We start from the raw sequence: 14,249 nt of genomic DNA, 5'->3' as shown, positions 1-14,249 counted from the left end.
TGATTTCTGTTCTGAATTTCCTGAAAGAAAAGACAAGAAACAAAAAAGGTTTTATTTTTGTAAAAAAAAAAAAAATGTATATAAGTCAGATTATTTTTTAGATCCTTTACCCAGATGGCAGATATCAGGAGTGTTATGCAGAGCTCAGGAAAACACACACACACACACACACACACACACACACACACACACACACACACACACACACACTTGAGGGGCAAGAGCGTGAAACACATCACTCAAAACACCTCAGTATAAGCATTACTATTTACCAAGCTCAGTTGTGCAAACATCATCAGCATGGCTTTGACATTACTTCCTGTTGTTCAAACTAATTCAGTGCTTTGATAAAGCTGTTATTAATCAGAGCATTGGGATTTAACACTGTAAATGAGACAGGACCACAAAGACCTGCTGACTCTGATCTCATCTGTCCAGATGAATGAGAAGTGAATGAAAGAATACTATAAAAAAAAATAGTATGAAAATAAATGCGGCACATCAACTGTTTGGTGACCAACATTCTTCAAAATATCTTTTGTGTTTTCACAGAAGTTTCATTTTGAAGTGAACTAATCCTTTAACCCTCTGGGGTCTGAGCTGTTTTCTGGGCCCTGGAGGTGTTCTGACATGCTCTGACATTTGTGCTTATTTCTGTTACTTGTGACATTTTCATGGCTAAAGTCTGATTACACTCTATTCAGCACAAACGCTGCTACAATAATATATCAGCAGCATGTATGTAAAAGTTTGTAGTTTTGAGATAATGACATTTATGCGTGGTTTGTAAAAAAAAAAAAAAATTTGTCACTGAAATAAGGTCATGAAACCCATACTGATTATTTCTTCACACGACTTTTGAAAATTGTCTCATGTAGCCTAGAATATTTGCTCCAAAACTATGTGAAAATCATCCTGACTGCTCATTCAAATGAGACAATATACTGATTTAAAATTTGTAACACATGTTTTGTTTAAGAAAGCTTTATGCGAGGAGGCGTGAACACATCATGAATATTGATGGATTTCACACCTGAGAAAGACAAAGACCCTCCCCTAATGGCCCTATTAGGAGCTATCAGGCCCTATCATTCTGAGGAACCTTGCACAAAGAATGAGGAGATTTAAAAAATAATGGCTTTTTGATTGTTTGGATTTATTTATAACATAATCCAAAGATACACAACAAATGACAAAAAAGCACATTATTTAACACACTGATCTAAAGACAGAGACTTGAACAGTCACACACCTTTGTGCCATTCCTGAAACATAGTACATACCTGTCATTTCCAAGGTGTTTCCAAGATTTTTCATTTTACCATGTTCATGTACAGAGACTGTGAATGTTGAAGTCAGCAGGACTCATCAGTGGGGCATCTGGTCCCTGTAAAAACAACAGCAACAAAAACAGCTGTGAACATGCTGATATCAAGAGAAACTATAGGGCTGCACGATTTTGGGAATACATTTTAGATTTTTCTGGTTAAAATGGCTTTTTTAAAAATCACAAAATACACACACACACACACACACATACATACACACATACATACATACATACATATATACATATACAGTGGGGAGAAGAAGTATTTGATACACTGCCGATTTTGCAGGTTTTCCCACTTACAAAGCATGTAGAAGTCTGTCATTTTTATCATAGGTACTCTTCAACTGTGAGTGACAGTTGCAAAAATCAAAATCCAGAAAATCACATTGTATGATTTTTAAATAATTAATTTGCATTTTATTGCATGACATAAGTATTTGATACATCAGAAAAGCAGAACTTAATATTTGGTACAGAAATCTTTGTTTGCAATTACAGAGATCATAAGTTTCCTGTAGTTCTTGACCAGGTTTGCACACACTGCAGGGATTTTGGCCCACTCCTCCATACAGACCTTCTCCAGATCCTTCAGGTTTCGGGGCTGTCGCTGGGCAATATGGACTTTCAGCTCCCGCCAAAGATTTTCTATTGGGTTCAGGTCTGGAGACTGGCTAGGCCACTCCAGGACCTTGAGATGCTTCTTACGGAGCCACTCCTTAGTTGCCCTGGCTGTGTGTTTCAGGTCGTTGTCATGCTGGAAGACCCAGCCACGACCCATCTTCAATGCTCTTACTGAGGGAAGGAGGTTGTTGGCTAAGATCTTGCGATACATGGCCCCATCCATCCTCCCCTCGATACGGTGCAGTCGTCCTGTCCCCTTTGCAGAAAAGCATCCCCAAAGAATGATGTTTCCACCTCCATGCTTCAGGGTTGGGATGGTGTTCTTGGGGTTGTACTCATCCTTCTTCTTCCTCCAAACACGGCGAGTGGAGTTTAGACCAAAAAGCTCTATTTTTGTCTCATCAGACCACATGACCTTCTCCCACTCCTCCTCTGGATCATCCAGATGGTCACTGGCAAACTTCAGACGGGCCTGGACATGCGCTGGCTTGAGCAGGGGGACCTTGCGTGCGCTGCAGGATTTTAATCCATGACGGCGTAGTGTGTTACTAATGGTTTTCTCTGAGACTGTGGTCCCTGCTCTCTTCAGGTCATTGACCAGGTCCTGCCGTGTAGTTCTGGGCTGATTCCTCACCTTCCTCATGATCATTGATGCCCCATGAGGTGAGATCTTGCATGGTGCCCCAGACCGAGGGAGATTGACCGTAATTTTGAACTTCTTCCATTTTCTAATTGCGCCAACAGTTGTTGCCTTCTCACCAAGCTGCTTGCCTATTGTCCTGTAGCCCATCCCAGCCTTGTGCAAGTCTACAATTTTATCCCTGATGTCCTTACACAGATCTCTGGTCTTGGCCATTGTGGAGAGGTTGGAGTCTGTTTGATTGAGTGTGTGGACAGGTGTCTTTTATACAGGTAACGAGTTCAAACAGGTGCAGTTAATACAGGTAATGAGTGGAGAACAGGAGGGCTTCTTAAAGAAAAACTAACAGGTCTGCGAGAGCCGGAATTCTTACTGGTTGGTAGGTGATCAAATACTTATGTCATGCAATAAAATGCAAATTAATTATTTAAAAATCATACAATGTGATTTTCTGGATTTTTGTTTTAGATTCTGTCTCTCACAGTTGAAGTGTACCTATGATAAAAATTACAGACCTCTACATGCTTTCTAAGTAGGAAAACCTGCAAAATTGGCAGTGTATCAAATACTTGTTCTCCCCACTGTATATAGCTCAACATGATGAAATGTTAGAATATGATCAGTCTGTTATTCTAATGTTGATCTAGCTTACTGCTAGTCTCATACAGACAAACGATCACAGAATTTGCATTACCACACAAGTTTCATTTGTCAAATAAACTGACCTGTGTGAGTAGTAATAAAGCACTTTAGCAAGTTAGTTCGGTAGAATAAAATGTCCTTATTCTGTTATATTCGCGGGACTCGCGTGTGGCACTGATATCTGTCTCTTATTAGCAATCACGATCTGCTTCACACCACAGTAATGTTAAAAAACATCAGTGTATTCACTCATCCATAAACATTATTAGATCCTTTCTGCATTATCAATCTAGGCCTTTGTTATTGTAAGAGGTTAGCGACCCCTATCGGGGAAAAAAATTACATAATGTGGTTTCATTTTATAGAATTGTTTTCGGAATTGATTCATTATTTTTCGGAATGTTTACCTCAGCTGTTAGACACCAGACTGACTAGAAAGACATTTTATATTATATTGCTGGAAGGCCTACTTAAAAAAAAAAAAAAAAAAAAAAAAAAAAAAAATATATATATATATATATATATATATATATATATATATGAAGAGTTCAGATGCAAAAGCCTCTAAGTGCCATCTGAAATTTTCTTCTAGAATGATCATTTTTATAAAGCTTGTATATATATTTTTTTTATTATTATTGCAGCTTTTAGACATTTGCAGGGTTTAAACATTGTTGACACATCTGAGCTAATACAAATTGCCCAGGTACAAAATATACATTAACATACATTATTACCAAATACATCATTACAGAAAAAGAGAAGAACATAATAATAATAATAATAATAAATGAATAAAATAAAATAAAAATAAAATAAATAAATTTACATCACCGTTGGATTGTTATTCAGTCCTTCCACACCAGGTTCTGTAGACCCAGCGTAAATAGGTGTCTCTCTCCAGCCCCAAGATAAGAAAAGAAGGGGTCCCATACTTTATAGAATTTAAAAGGTTTGTCTTTTAATGCTGTTGAAAAAGCTTCAAATGGAATAAGACCTTTGATTGTGTTAATCCACTGTGCTATTGACGGGACTTGGTCTGTTATCCAGCATAGAAGTATACACTTACGGGCACAGTGGAGTAAGATTTGAAGAAGGTGGGTCCCTTGGAATCTGGACGGGAGTTCCTGGTTCATGCCAAGCAAACAAGTCATTGGTCCTATTTGTAATGAGCAACAAAAAATATTCTCTAGTTTCTTTAGGACGTCCCTCCAGAATTGTTGTATTTTTGAGCAGCTCCAGAAACAGTGGATGAGGGATCCTTCTAGACTTTTACATTTATTGCAGAGGTTGGAGAGTTTTGGGTTTACTTTATGTCTTTGGCCAGGAGTCACATGCAGACGATGAACAATTTTAAACTGCATTTCCCAGGCAGAGTTATTGGCAAGATAGGACGGCATCTCACATATGGTTTCCCAATCAGTTATCTGAATTTTTTCTCCAAAGTCCTTTTCCCATAGCACCCTAGTTTTGTCTGAGCTATCTGTATTTACCCTTATCAAAATACTATGGAAGATTTTGGATGCAGATCGAGATGAAGTAAGTTTATTTAATTGTTCCTCCACTGGACTATATTAGGACTTGGGCGCTAAGCTAGCGCCGACCCTGTCAAACTAAAACAATGCATGCACTGAGACAAAAATGCATTTGCCCACCTATCTAAATGTAGGAAAGAAGGTGAATAAGCCCTATTTCAAAAAACGGTGGAGTGTTCCTTTAAATGGCAATGCAAATTACCTATTAACTGTCATTTAAGTGAAATTACTTAACTTAAATATACAAGCTTTATCCCCAATCCCTATTAGGCCGTATTCACCTTGTTAAAATGAATATTCTTCCCCGCCTTCTTTACCCATTTCAAATGCTACCAGTTCTCATTCCTAACAAAGCACTAAAACAGTTACGTGGCTTCATTATTTCCTTTATTTGGCGGAAAAAAAGACCAAGACTGAGATATAACTTCTTAACACTACCGAGCAGATGTAGAGGCCTAGCAGGAATGCATGCTTCATGCCATTGCTTCGACCCTGCTTCGTTTGACTGCATTTATGCTTTACTGTTTGCTGCCTGCCCATCGACTACGATTGTGGACTGCCTTAGATATATCCTTTGCTGGTGATTGACCCCTGCCTGATTGTGTTACGTTTACTATTACCAATAAAGATACTGCAAATGGATCTCAAGGACACTGCCTCATCATTACACATAAGTTATTAATCACTTCATGCCATTGTTTCGATGTAGCCTTGTTTATAAAACGTATATAAATTTATATAAAGTAAGCAAAAGCAATATTTATATTGTTTTTGCTGATGTCCACTAAAAACCTTTATCTGCATTTATTTATTGGTCTGTTTTATTTTGTAAGAAATTCCTAGTTACATGGTGCCAGATGTTGGTCTCCATGCCCATACCGGGAAAAAATTGAAAAGCTAATATTGGTTGATTTGGTGGTTGTGTTGTTGATTCTGGGACAGAAGGTTGGAAATCCTCGTTCTCTCCATGGTTTTCTTTTTCTTTCTCTTTTTTACTTTGTTACCAGCTCTTCATCCCTAGATGGGTAGCTATGTAACACTATACCTCCTCCTCATTGTAAATATCCAAATTTTTTATCCAGAAACATACAATACAACATGCAATGCTGTAGTAATTTATTGATGTAGAAAGCAGAGAGATAAACAAAGATAAGTAAATACACAACCCCCTGGATCAAACTGGGGTTAAAAATCAGGTGCATTTAAAACCATTACTGAATGTGCACTGAAACGTATCATTTATCATTTATAGGTAACATGAAAACAATGAAAAAAGTGCAATATTAGTATTGCTCAGAAAACAGTAGTTTGGTATTTTGCTTGTAGGATCAGTGGACTGTGGCGTAACATCCTCTCATTCCACTTTATCTGGCAATGAAATCAGAAAAGAAAAATTATTAAGGCAACATACACATAGTATAAATAGTAAAAATGCCTACACATCATCTCTCTCTCCATTTATTGCTCACCTGAAAACACCTCAACCTCACACAGAGTGAGATATTCACTGCGCCCAGGTATATAAATGTTGACATATCGGCCCTTAATAGGCTTAAACTCAAATGTTTTTGTCTCTCCAGGTGGGATGGACACAACAGTCACAGCCCTGTGAAGACACAGAGTAACAGAGAAATAGAGAAGGGCGTTTCAAAACATCATGAAGCATATTAAATATACTTCTTTTCAGGCTACTATTGGTTGGTTGGGGTCTATTTAGTAAGCCTATGATGGCTAGAGGCAGAGCATATATACAGTAACTGCTTTGTGGTTAATCATATCACAGAGCTACTCCCTTTCCTTTCCGGTTCCATATGCCGATGCCGATATATATATATATATATGTGGTATATTTACAAAGGGAGTGTTTTGTTTTTGTTGTTTTCTTTTGTAATTGTATTTTGCCTTCAAATGCTTATTGGGTTTTCTTTTGTTGTAGTTTTGCTAATTCTTGTATATTTATGTTGACAACTTAAAGGATTATTTTGTGTGTTTGTTATTTTATATTTATGTAGGCTAGTGTTTTCTGTGAACTGTGTATTTAATGATTCTATGTATGTGGTTCTGTCACTTATTTTCCAAAAGTGTCCAAAAGCAAGGGGGCGGGACTTGACTCGGGGTTTATCTTGTGATGTGCTGTGTATGTGCACCGGTGTGTGTGAAGCTGATGTACTGATTTGGTTTTTCCTTTCTTTGTTTTTTTTCTACTTATTTGAGAGTTGTTGGTGCCCATTGAGTCTCCCCCTGCTGGCCACCTTCAGTCCTGTTGTCTGATTTATTTTTGTTTTTCTTGAGTGCTGCCCTCCTGATTAAGTACATTTCTTTTGTGTTATTATGTGAAGTTTGTACTAGTCGGCACTGTACTATTCTTTTAGTACATTGAACATCTTTTTCTTGCTTTATTTTTATGTTTTGAATTATTAATTATATTTTGGTCATTTAATAAAAGTATTATATATTTATTCATCTACATCTCTTATCCTTTTAAGGGAAAAATCTGTGCAACCTATTTATTGGGTTGATATTCCTGGGTTGATAATTCCCAGGTGGCGTAGTCATTACACTGGATCTTTAGTAATTCCTCTTTTTGCCACATTCTGTCAAAGGCAAGTTTTTATATTAAAAGAATTTTATTATCTTATGATCTTATTTAGTAATGTTCTAACCATTTGTGTAAGTATTAAGAGAGAGACAATACTTACAGCTCATTATTGTTGCCATTATTTCCCAGGCTGTTGCCGATACGGATCTGAGCTCCATTTATCCTTTCTGCACCAGCATCTCCACCATTAGTGATGCTAACCCTGGTTACCTTGAAGACTTCCCCCAAGTCAACTCTCCACCAGGGGTTCCAGTCTGCATTAGTCACACTGCATGACCCATGAATGAAATTTGAATCCCTGTTGCCATCGACAGCCTTTTGAGCTACTGCTTGAGAGTATGTGGAAGACTGGACAGCTGTGGCTCCAAGAGCAAGATTCCCTGTATAACATAAAATAATAAACAATAACTTTTCTTTTTTTTACTTTCATGTGCTAAGGTATAAACCCAATATAATGGGCAAAATAATGCTATATGTAATCCAAATGATTATTATACAGCTCTCTGGAATACTTGAATCTGATTGGTCAGTCGCCACATTCCGAGGTCTGATATTCCCAGATAATGACGTCATCAACAGCAACGCTGGATAACACACAGCTCATCCGGGTTTCTGGAGACGGCCTTATTTAATGTTTCTTGTATCAAATGGTGAAACCTGCTCTCGTTTCATATTGTTCATATAGTTATAGTTATTGATTGTATTCAAATACCAATATTGTATTGAATTATTTTTAGTATTAAGAGTACTGTAGTGTTCGTCTGGTTGCCCGAATGATTCTTTTTGTACACTGTAACAGATTTTTCAAGTTTATCAGTTTCATCAAGTCAATATATCCATGTAATTATTAATTTGTTGTACATGACTGTACATTATACCAAATGTTTGTTTTCTTTGAACTTGTTCGTTTGTCTTGCTAGGAATATTTTTTACCCCACGGAAGCTTTGTGTTTATTACAAGTGAGTTAATATACTCAAATTACTCAAATTATATTTTGTGTCCAAAATTATTTATTTGTGGTTAGTAGCCATTAGGGTTGGGCGATGTCCCCTAAATTGGCAGTTGACGATGTTTACAGTAAAATATTTGCGATGGACGATGATATCGTCGGGTTTCAATAAAATTTCAACGGTAGTAATTATTAGGTCCATAGACAACTAAAAACAAACAAATATTCAGCAAACAATAAATAAGTTGCAATATATAAATATAGCTTCGAGCAGCGATTACGGGCCCAAGCCGGTGGCACCGCAACCCCGGTGCCTTTGGCGGTGCCGTCGGCTTTGGCCCTTCATCACTGCTCGCAGCTATATTTATATATATAAGACAGAAAATATTACTTGTCTTACCTTATTCTGATTTTATGATATACTCAAAATATTCCACAACATTGATTAACGTTGATTAACCTGTTGATTAACCGGTGGTAAAATATTCTCACCGTCACATACCTAGTATATTTTTATATAGATACAATAGGCCTTACCTGATTTTGAACACAAGAGGGCAGTATAGCACTATGAATGACATGATTTATTTATTTTTTGGACTAAAAAAACATTCTGGCTGTTTTTAAACTTAAACAATTATTAAATTGAAAAAAAAAGTTTAGTTCTGATATTTGTATAATTTTATATAGAAACAAATGGTGTATAATTACAATTTTAGAAGATATGAGGCTTTTAGTGTTTCCATTTTTTGACATTATTTGAATCCCTCGCCATAGCAAAGCCGTTTGAGATATGTATTATCCGTTCACAATTTAGCATGTTTAATGTATTTTCATCATGTTGAAAAAGTTTGATGTGAATAAAATAAACCACTTAGGAGGAGTTGCTAAAAACTCAGAGTCTGAAATATCCAAAAAATCCACATTCAAACCAAAATATCTGACTTCCTGTTGGTCGGAGCTAATGACTGTAAATTAGAAAGTTGTCCGGCTCGATGAGACCAATATACGTACTGATTTTTGTAACTGTGGGTAAAACTAACCCCCCCATTTTTGTCAAAAGCATTTTGAAAGTGACACACTTCCTGCTACCAGTTGGTGGCGCTATAACTTTGACTCACAATAGTTACATCCATCTGATTGGCCTCTTACCACGAACACACTGGTGAAGTTTCATCAAGATCAGTTAATGTATGCAGAAGTTATACCACTTCGTGTTTCTCTTTTCTCGCCATAAATTCTTGTCCTCGCCACGGCCAAACCGTTCGAGATATCAAAAATCCTTCTGCAATTTAGCATCCTCAGTGTCTTGACTTCATGCACAACGAGTTTGATGGCGATTTAATTAATTCTCTAGGAGGAGTGTTTCAAATTCCACAGCAAGCGTTCTCCAAACAACCCATAATAGCTGACTTCCTGTTGGGCTGGCGTATAACTTAAGAGTGCGAAAGTTGTTCGGCCCGATGAGATCTATATGTGTGCTGAGTTTCATATTAATTTATGCAAGCTAGTTTGATCTATGGACCAAGTTTTTGGACCCCATTCAAGGGGGCGCTGTTGAGCCCCCCTGGCACGCCCGGGTACCAGCTTCAGCCTGGCCCTGATGGCCGCAGGTTCTGACCTGTGTGTAAAGTTTCAAGAGTTTTCGAACACGTTAAGGGCCCCAAAAGCCCCTGAAACCTTGAAAAACAATTATAAAAGCAAATCTCTCCTAACAGACAAATCCCCCACACCCCACACACACACACTGAGATACAGATACAGAGAGAGAGAGAGAGAATTCTCCAAAAAATCACATTCAAACCAAAATATCTGACTTCCTGTTGGTCGGAGTTAATAACTGTAAATTAGAAAGTTGTCCGGCTCGATGAAAACAATATACATACCGATTTTTGTGATTCTAAGAAAAACTAAGCCCCCATTTTTGACTAAAGGTGGCGCTACTGAGCCCCTCACCATGCCTATTTCTGAAACTTTGCCATGTCTACTGGATAATAAATGTGATGTGTCTGTCGAGTTTCATGCATTTTCAAGCATGTGAAGAGTCTCAAGCATCCGAAAAGAATATTAAAGTTTGATGCATTGCCACGGCAACAGTATCTAAGATATCAATAATCCTTTCACAGGTCTACATCTGCCATGTGTCTACATTATACACATAAAGTTTGAAGCAAATCGGGTAAAAATAAGAGAGTGATTTCAAAGCATTTTGAAAGTGACACACTTCCTGCTGCCAGTTGGTGGGGCTATAACTTTGACTCACAATAGTCATATCCATGTGATCGGCCTCTTACAACGAACACACTGCGGAAGTTTCATCAAGATCAGTTAAAGGCAGGGTAGGTAGGATTTTTCTAAAAAAAAAACATTCCAAATTTGTTTAAACTGTCTTTATATACCAATACATAATTAAAATGTAAGTACTCTGAAAAAGAGAATATAAAAATCGATTGACTGTAGACCTTTTAGTCTGCAATAAACACAGCTCATTATTTCCATTCACTCCCACCCCCTCCCTTCTGAGCTCCTTCCAAAGCCACGCCCCCAAAACACATGAACGCGCGACGCCAAACGCTCAGGCTCAGCTGAAAGACGCATTTATTACCTGAGACAAGTGGAGAGGAAGGAGCTCAGTACATACAGTGACATCATGTCAGAATCACATGTAATAAAATACCTAACTTTATCACTATGAATATAAACAAATAAGATTTCTTTTAGTACTCACTATCAAGCAAGCATATCGATACTGGTAAAGTTTGATTCGGTAACGAGCTATATTTATAGGTAACGAGCAATATTTATAAGGCAAAACTAAAAACAGGTTGCATTGATACACGTTTTCCCATTACCATCAGTTACACTGTGATGAAGGTGAATTTCGTGTAAGATTCATAACATATACGGTGTTTTGCATGTAAGAGTTTCCATGATGAAAACATTGTTGACTCTAATGAAGACTAACATACACTCCGAGTCCGGAGACAAGTACCGCATCGTCAGCTCGAGGACAGGTCCGGGGTTGAGGGCGAAGCAGAGGAGGTCGTTCAAGAGTGCGGGCAGGGTCCGAGGAAGTAGTTTTTGCCTTGTTTGCCTTCGCTGACTGCATATGCAGGTGCTTTGAGCTGAATATTTCCGGGAACGGTGACATGTGATGAGTGCACGCAGGGCAGCGCACGCAGTGGGGCACGGGCACGAGACATGAAGGCATCTGATTGGTTCTTTACACTCGGACCGAGTGGCAGTGATTGGTCAGAGTTTTTACTGTCCTGCAGCTGCTACAGAGGTCTGATTGTTTTCATTCCTTTTTCTGAACACATAATGTATTGACTACTCTTAGGATGGAAGGACCATTTCACCCAGTATAAAAAAAAGTGTTTCTGAACAGGATTACCTACCCTAGCTTTAATGTATGCAGAAGTTATAACACACTTCCTGTGTCCCATTATTCGCCATAAATTCGTTTCCTCACCACGGCCAAACCGTTCGAGATATCAAAAATCCGTTCGCAAGAATTCATCCTCATTGTCTTGACTTCATTCACACCGAGTTTGGTGGCGATCGGATGAATTCCCTAGGAGGAGTATTTCACATTCCATTGTATGTGTTTTCCAAAGAACATATAATAACCGACTTCCTGTTGGGCTGGCGTAAAACTTAGAGCACGAAAGTTGTTCGGCCCAATGGGATCTATATGTGTACTGAGTTTCATATTATTACATGCAAGCGTGAAAAATAATCCTTACGAAAACAATAGGGCCTTCGCCCTTTCAGGGCTTGGGCCCTAATTAATTGTCCAGGGCTTTCACTGTGAGGTTGAGTAACCAACTGATGAGCATAAAACATCTTTGTGTGTGTGTGTGTGTGTGAGAGAGAGAGAGAGATAGAGAGAGAGAGAATGCACACAGTACTTGCATCTACTGTCTTTACGGGAATACTCGACTTGGCATTTTGATATAATATTTCTCTGGTTATTTGGCCGTTTAGGCGTGCAACCGAAGACAAAGGCTACTATGCTTGTCCGTGTTGCGCTCGGAGCGCGCGCACAGCATCCTGTCAGTAGAATCCAGTTCTCTTTCGCGACTTATCGCGCTTTTAATATTTCTTTTCAATATAAAGCACATCCTGCTCTTTTCTCTCTCATTCATTCATGTTTTGTTATTAATAACTTTAAACAGAATTGTCAACTGAAATCTGGACGGATTATCACAAATACGACACATTTATAGGACATGAAGGGTCTCTGGGGCAAAAGTGAAAGTAGCCTACCAGCGGCCAGTGGGTGAAATGTTTCGAAATGTCTCTTTGCACAGCAAAGCACCCGTTTCAGTAAAATGATATATTAAAGTTTATATAGCCTACTTGTACATTTTTCGCTGCTGTTCTAAAATGGTTTTCACCATTACCTTAAACAAGCTGCTCTGCTTGAATCCCAGTGCAGGAGCTGTAGGTTACCACAGGAAAGTAAGCGGTTAGTTGATTGCTGTGGTGACTCGTGACACTCGCGAACAGCACTGAACACGCACTTTTGCCGGTACAATTTGAATATTATTATTATCAGAAACTTTTCATCAACTTCGGTAGGCTGTACAAAAAGGGAATTGTAACTGGCTGCTTTTTCTGCAGAGAGCTGATCTCTGTTGATGTGTCTTAATTATTTTATTGATCGTTTGTTGGTAAAGGGTGGGAAACCTTGCCATAGGTTTCCAACCATTGGTGTACACGAATCAGTAGAATAAATTACGTGACCATTTCACAAACTGCCGTGAGACTGGGCTGGTCTGACAGGGTGAGGCTCTCTATCGTGATGTCGGTCAGCCATCGTCCATCGGCACAACCCTAGTAGCCATGTAATAAGACAGGGTCCTAATCACCCTTTCAGGGTTTACTGTGCGATAACAACTGTGTTGATTCACACTATCCCTTAGGTCGGCGACACACTGGCTGCGTGGCGTGAGCGTGGCGTTTCTGTTGCGTGTCAGCTGCGTGGCGTTTTCTATGTCTTTGCACACCAGAAACGTGTCTGACGCGGCGCTGCTGCTGATAGGTGACATATGATAAGCTTCATTGGTGATATATTCGACATATGGGGAGAGTTGTGGAAGGCCTATACCATAGACAGTAAAATAAATGGACACAGCGACCCAATTGGATTCAACAGAGAAAAGTGAAGTCAATTAGAAGCACTCACTTCCTGATGGCTGAGCGTACTGCGCAGACTCAAACTGAGCTTGACGACGTATATGTGAAGTGAGCAACCCATCTGTCTTCTAGTAGCTGTGCCAAGAGAATATATAGAATATATATATTCTATATATAGAATATATAGAGAATAGAAATAAATATATAGCAGCAAAGACAACCTCGGCAGTATTGACGGTAAAATAGGCTACAGAATATTTCGTTCTGTATTGACAGGTGCAATATTTGAAAATCGATAATATATATATTTTTTATTACATTTATATCTGCATTTATGTCAAAACCTAAAATTTCAAACATCAAAATGTCATTTATTAATATGTATTCGTGTCAAAATGACATACAAACATCTTTTCCTATTCTATTTTGCCTGGAAACGCTTCCAAAATGCTTGCGTGTCGCGTGAAAAATAGGCGTCGGTTCTATTTCTAGCATGCATGCGTTTTCCAGACTCAACGCAGGCAGTGTGCAAGCTCTAACCTGTTAACATGGGAGCAGAAATAAAAACGGACACGCCACACAGCTGTGTCGCCGGCCTTATTGGTTATCAAATGTTCAGTAAGAATACTGTGTTATATTATGTTACTGACAACATTGAAAGTAATGAAGAACCCTTACTTGGAAAACAGGTGTGCGTTGATGTGTACATTTCTGTTAATAAAATAATAACAGTTATACACACATTAATAAGAACATTAACAAATGATAGTGTCTTCTCTCACTGTCC

At 38.4% G+C, this 14,249-nt stretch overlaps 1 protein-coding gene across 1 annotated transcript in view; it reads right to left on the bottom strand.

The window, feature by feature from the left end:
• Positions 1–5,765: 5,765 nt before the first annotated feature.
• LOC311300016 (uncharacterized protein) overlaps positions 5,766–14,249 on the bottom strand; it is a 187,266-nt gene continuing 178,782 nt past the window's right edge. Inside the window, exons 16-19 of the mRNA XM_084424072.1 lie at positions 14,141–14,173; positions 7,471–7,750; positions 6,241–6,377; positions 5,766–6,139 (exon numbers count right to left, since the gene is read on the bottom strand). Of these exons, the coding sequence (XP_084280198.1) occupies positions 6,126–6,139; positions 6,241–6,377; positions 7,471–7,750; positions 14,141–14,173 (464 nt within the window). The 3' untranslated portion in view covers positions 5,766–6,125. The remainder of the gene's footprint in view (positions 6,140–6,240; positions 6,378–7,470; positions 7,751–14,140; positions 14,174–14,249) is intronic.

The sequence above is a fragment of the Rutilus rutilus genome (assembly GCF_951802725.1).
Source record: "Rutilus rutilus genome assembly, chromosome: 11".
NCBI classification, from domain to species: domain Eukaryota; kingdom Metazoa; phylum Chordata; class Actinopteri; order Cypriniformes; family Leuciscidae; genus Rutilus; species Rutilus rutilus.
This window is presented reverse-complemented; position numbering and strand designations above follow the sequence as displayed.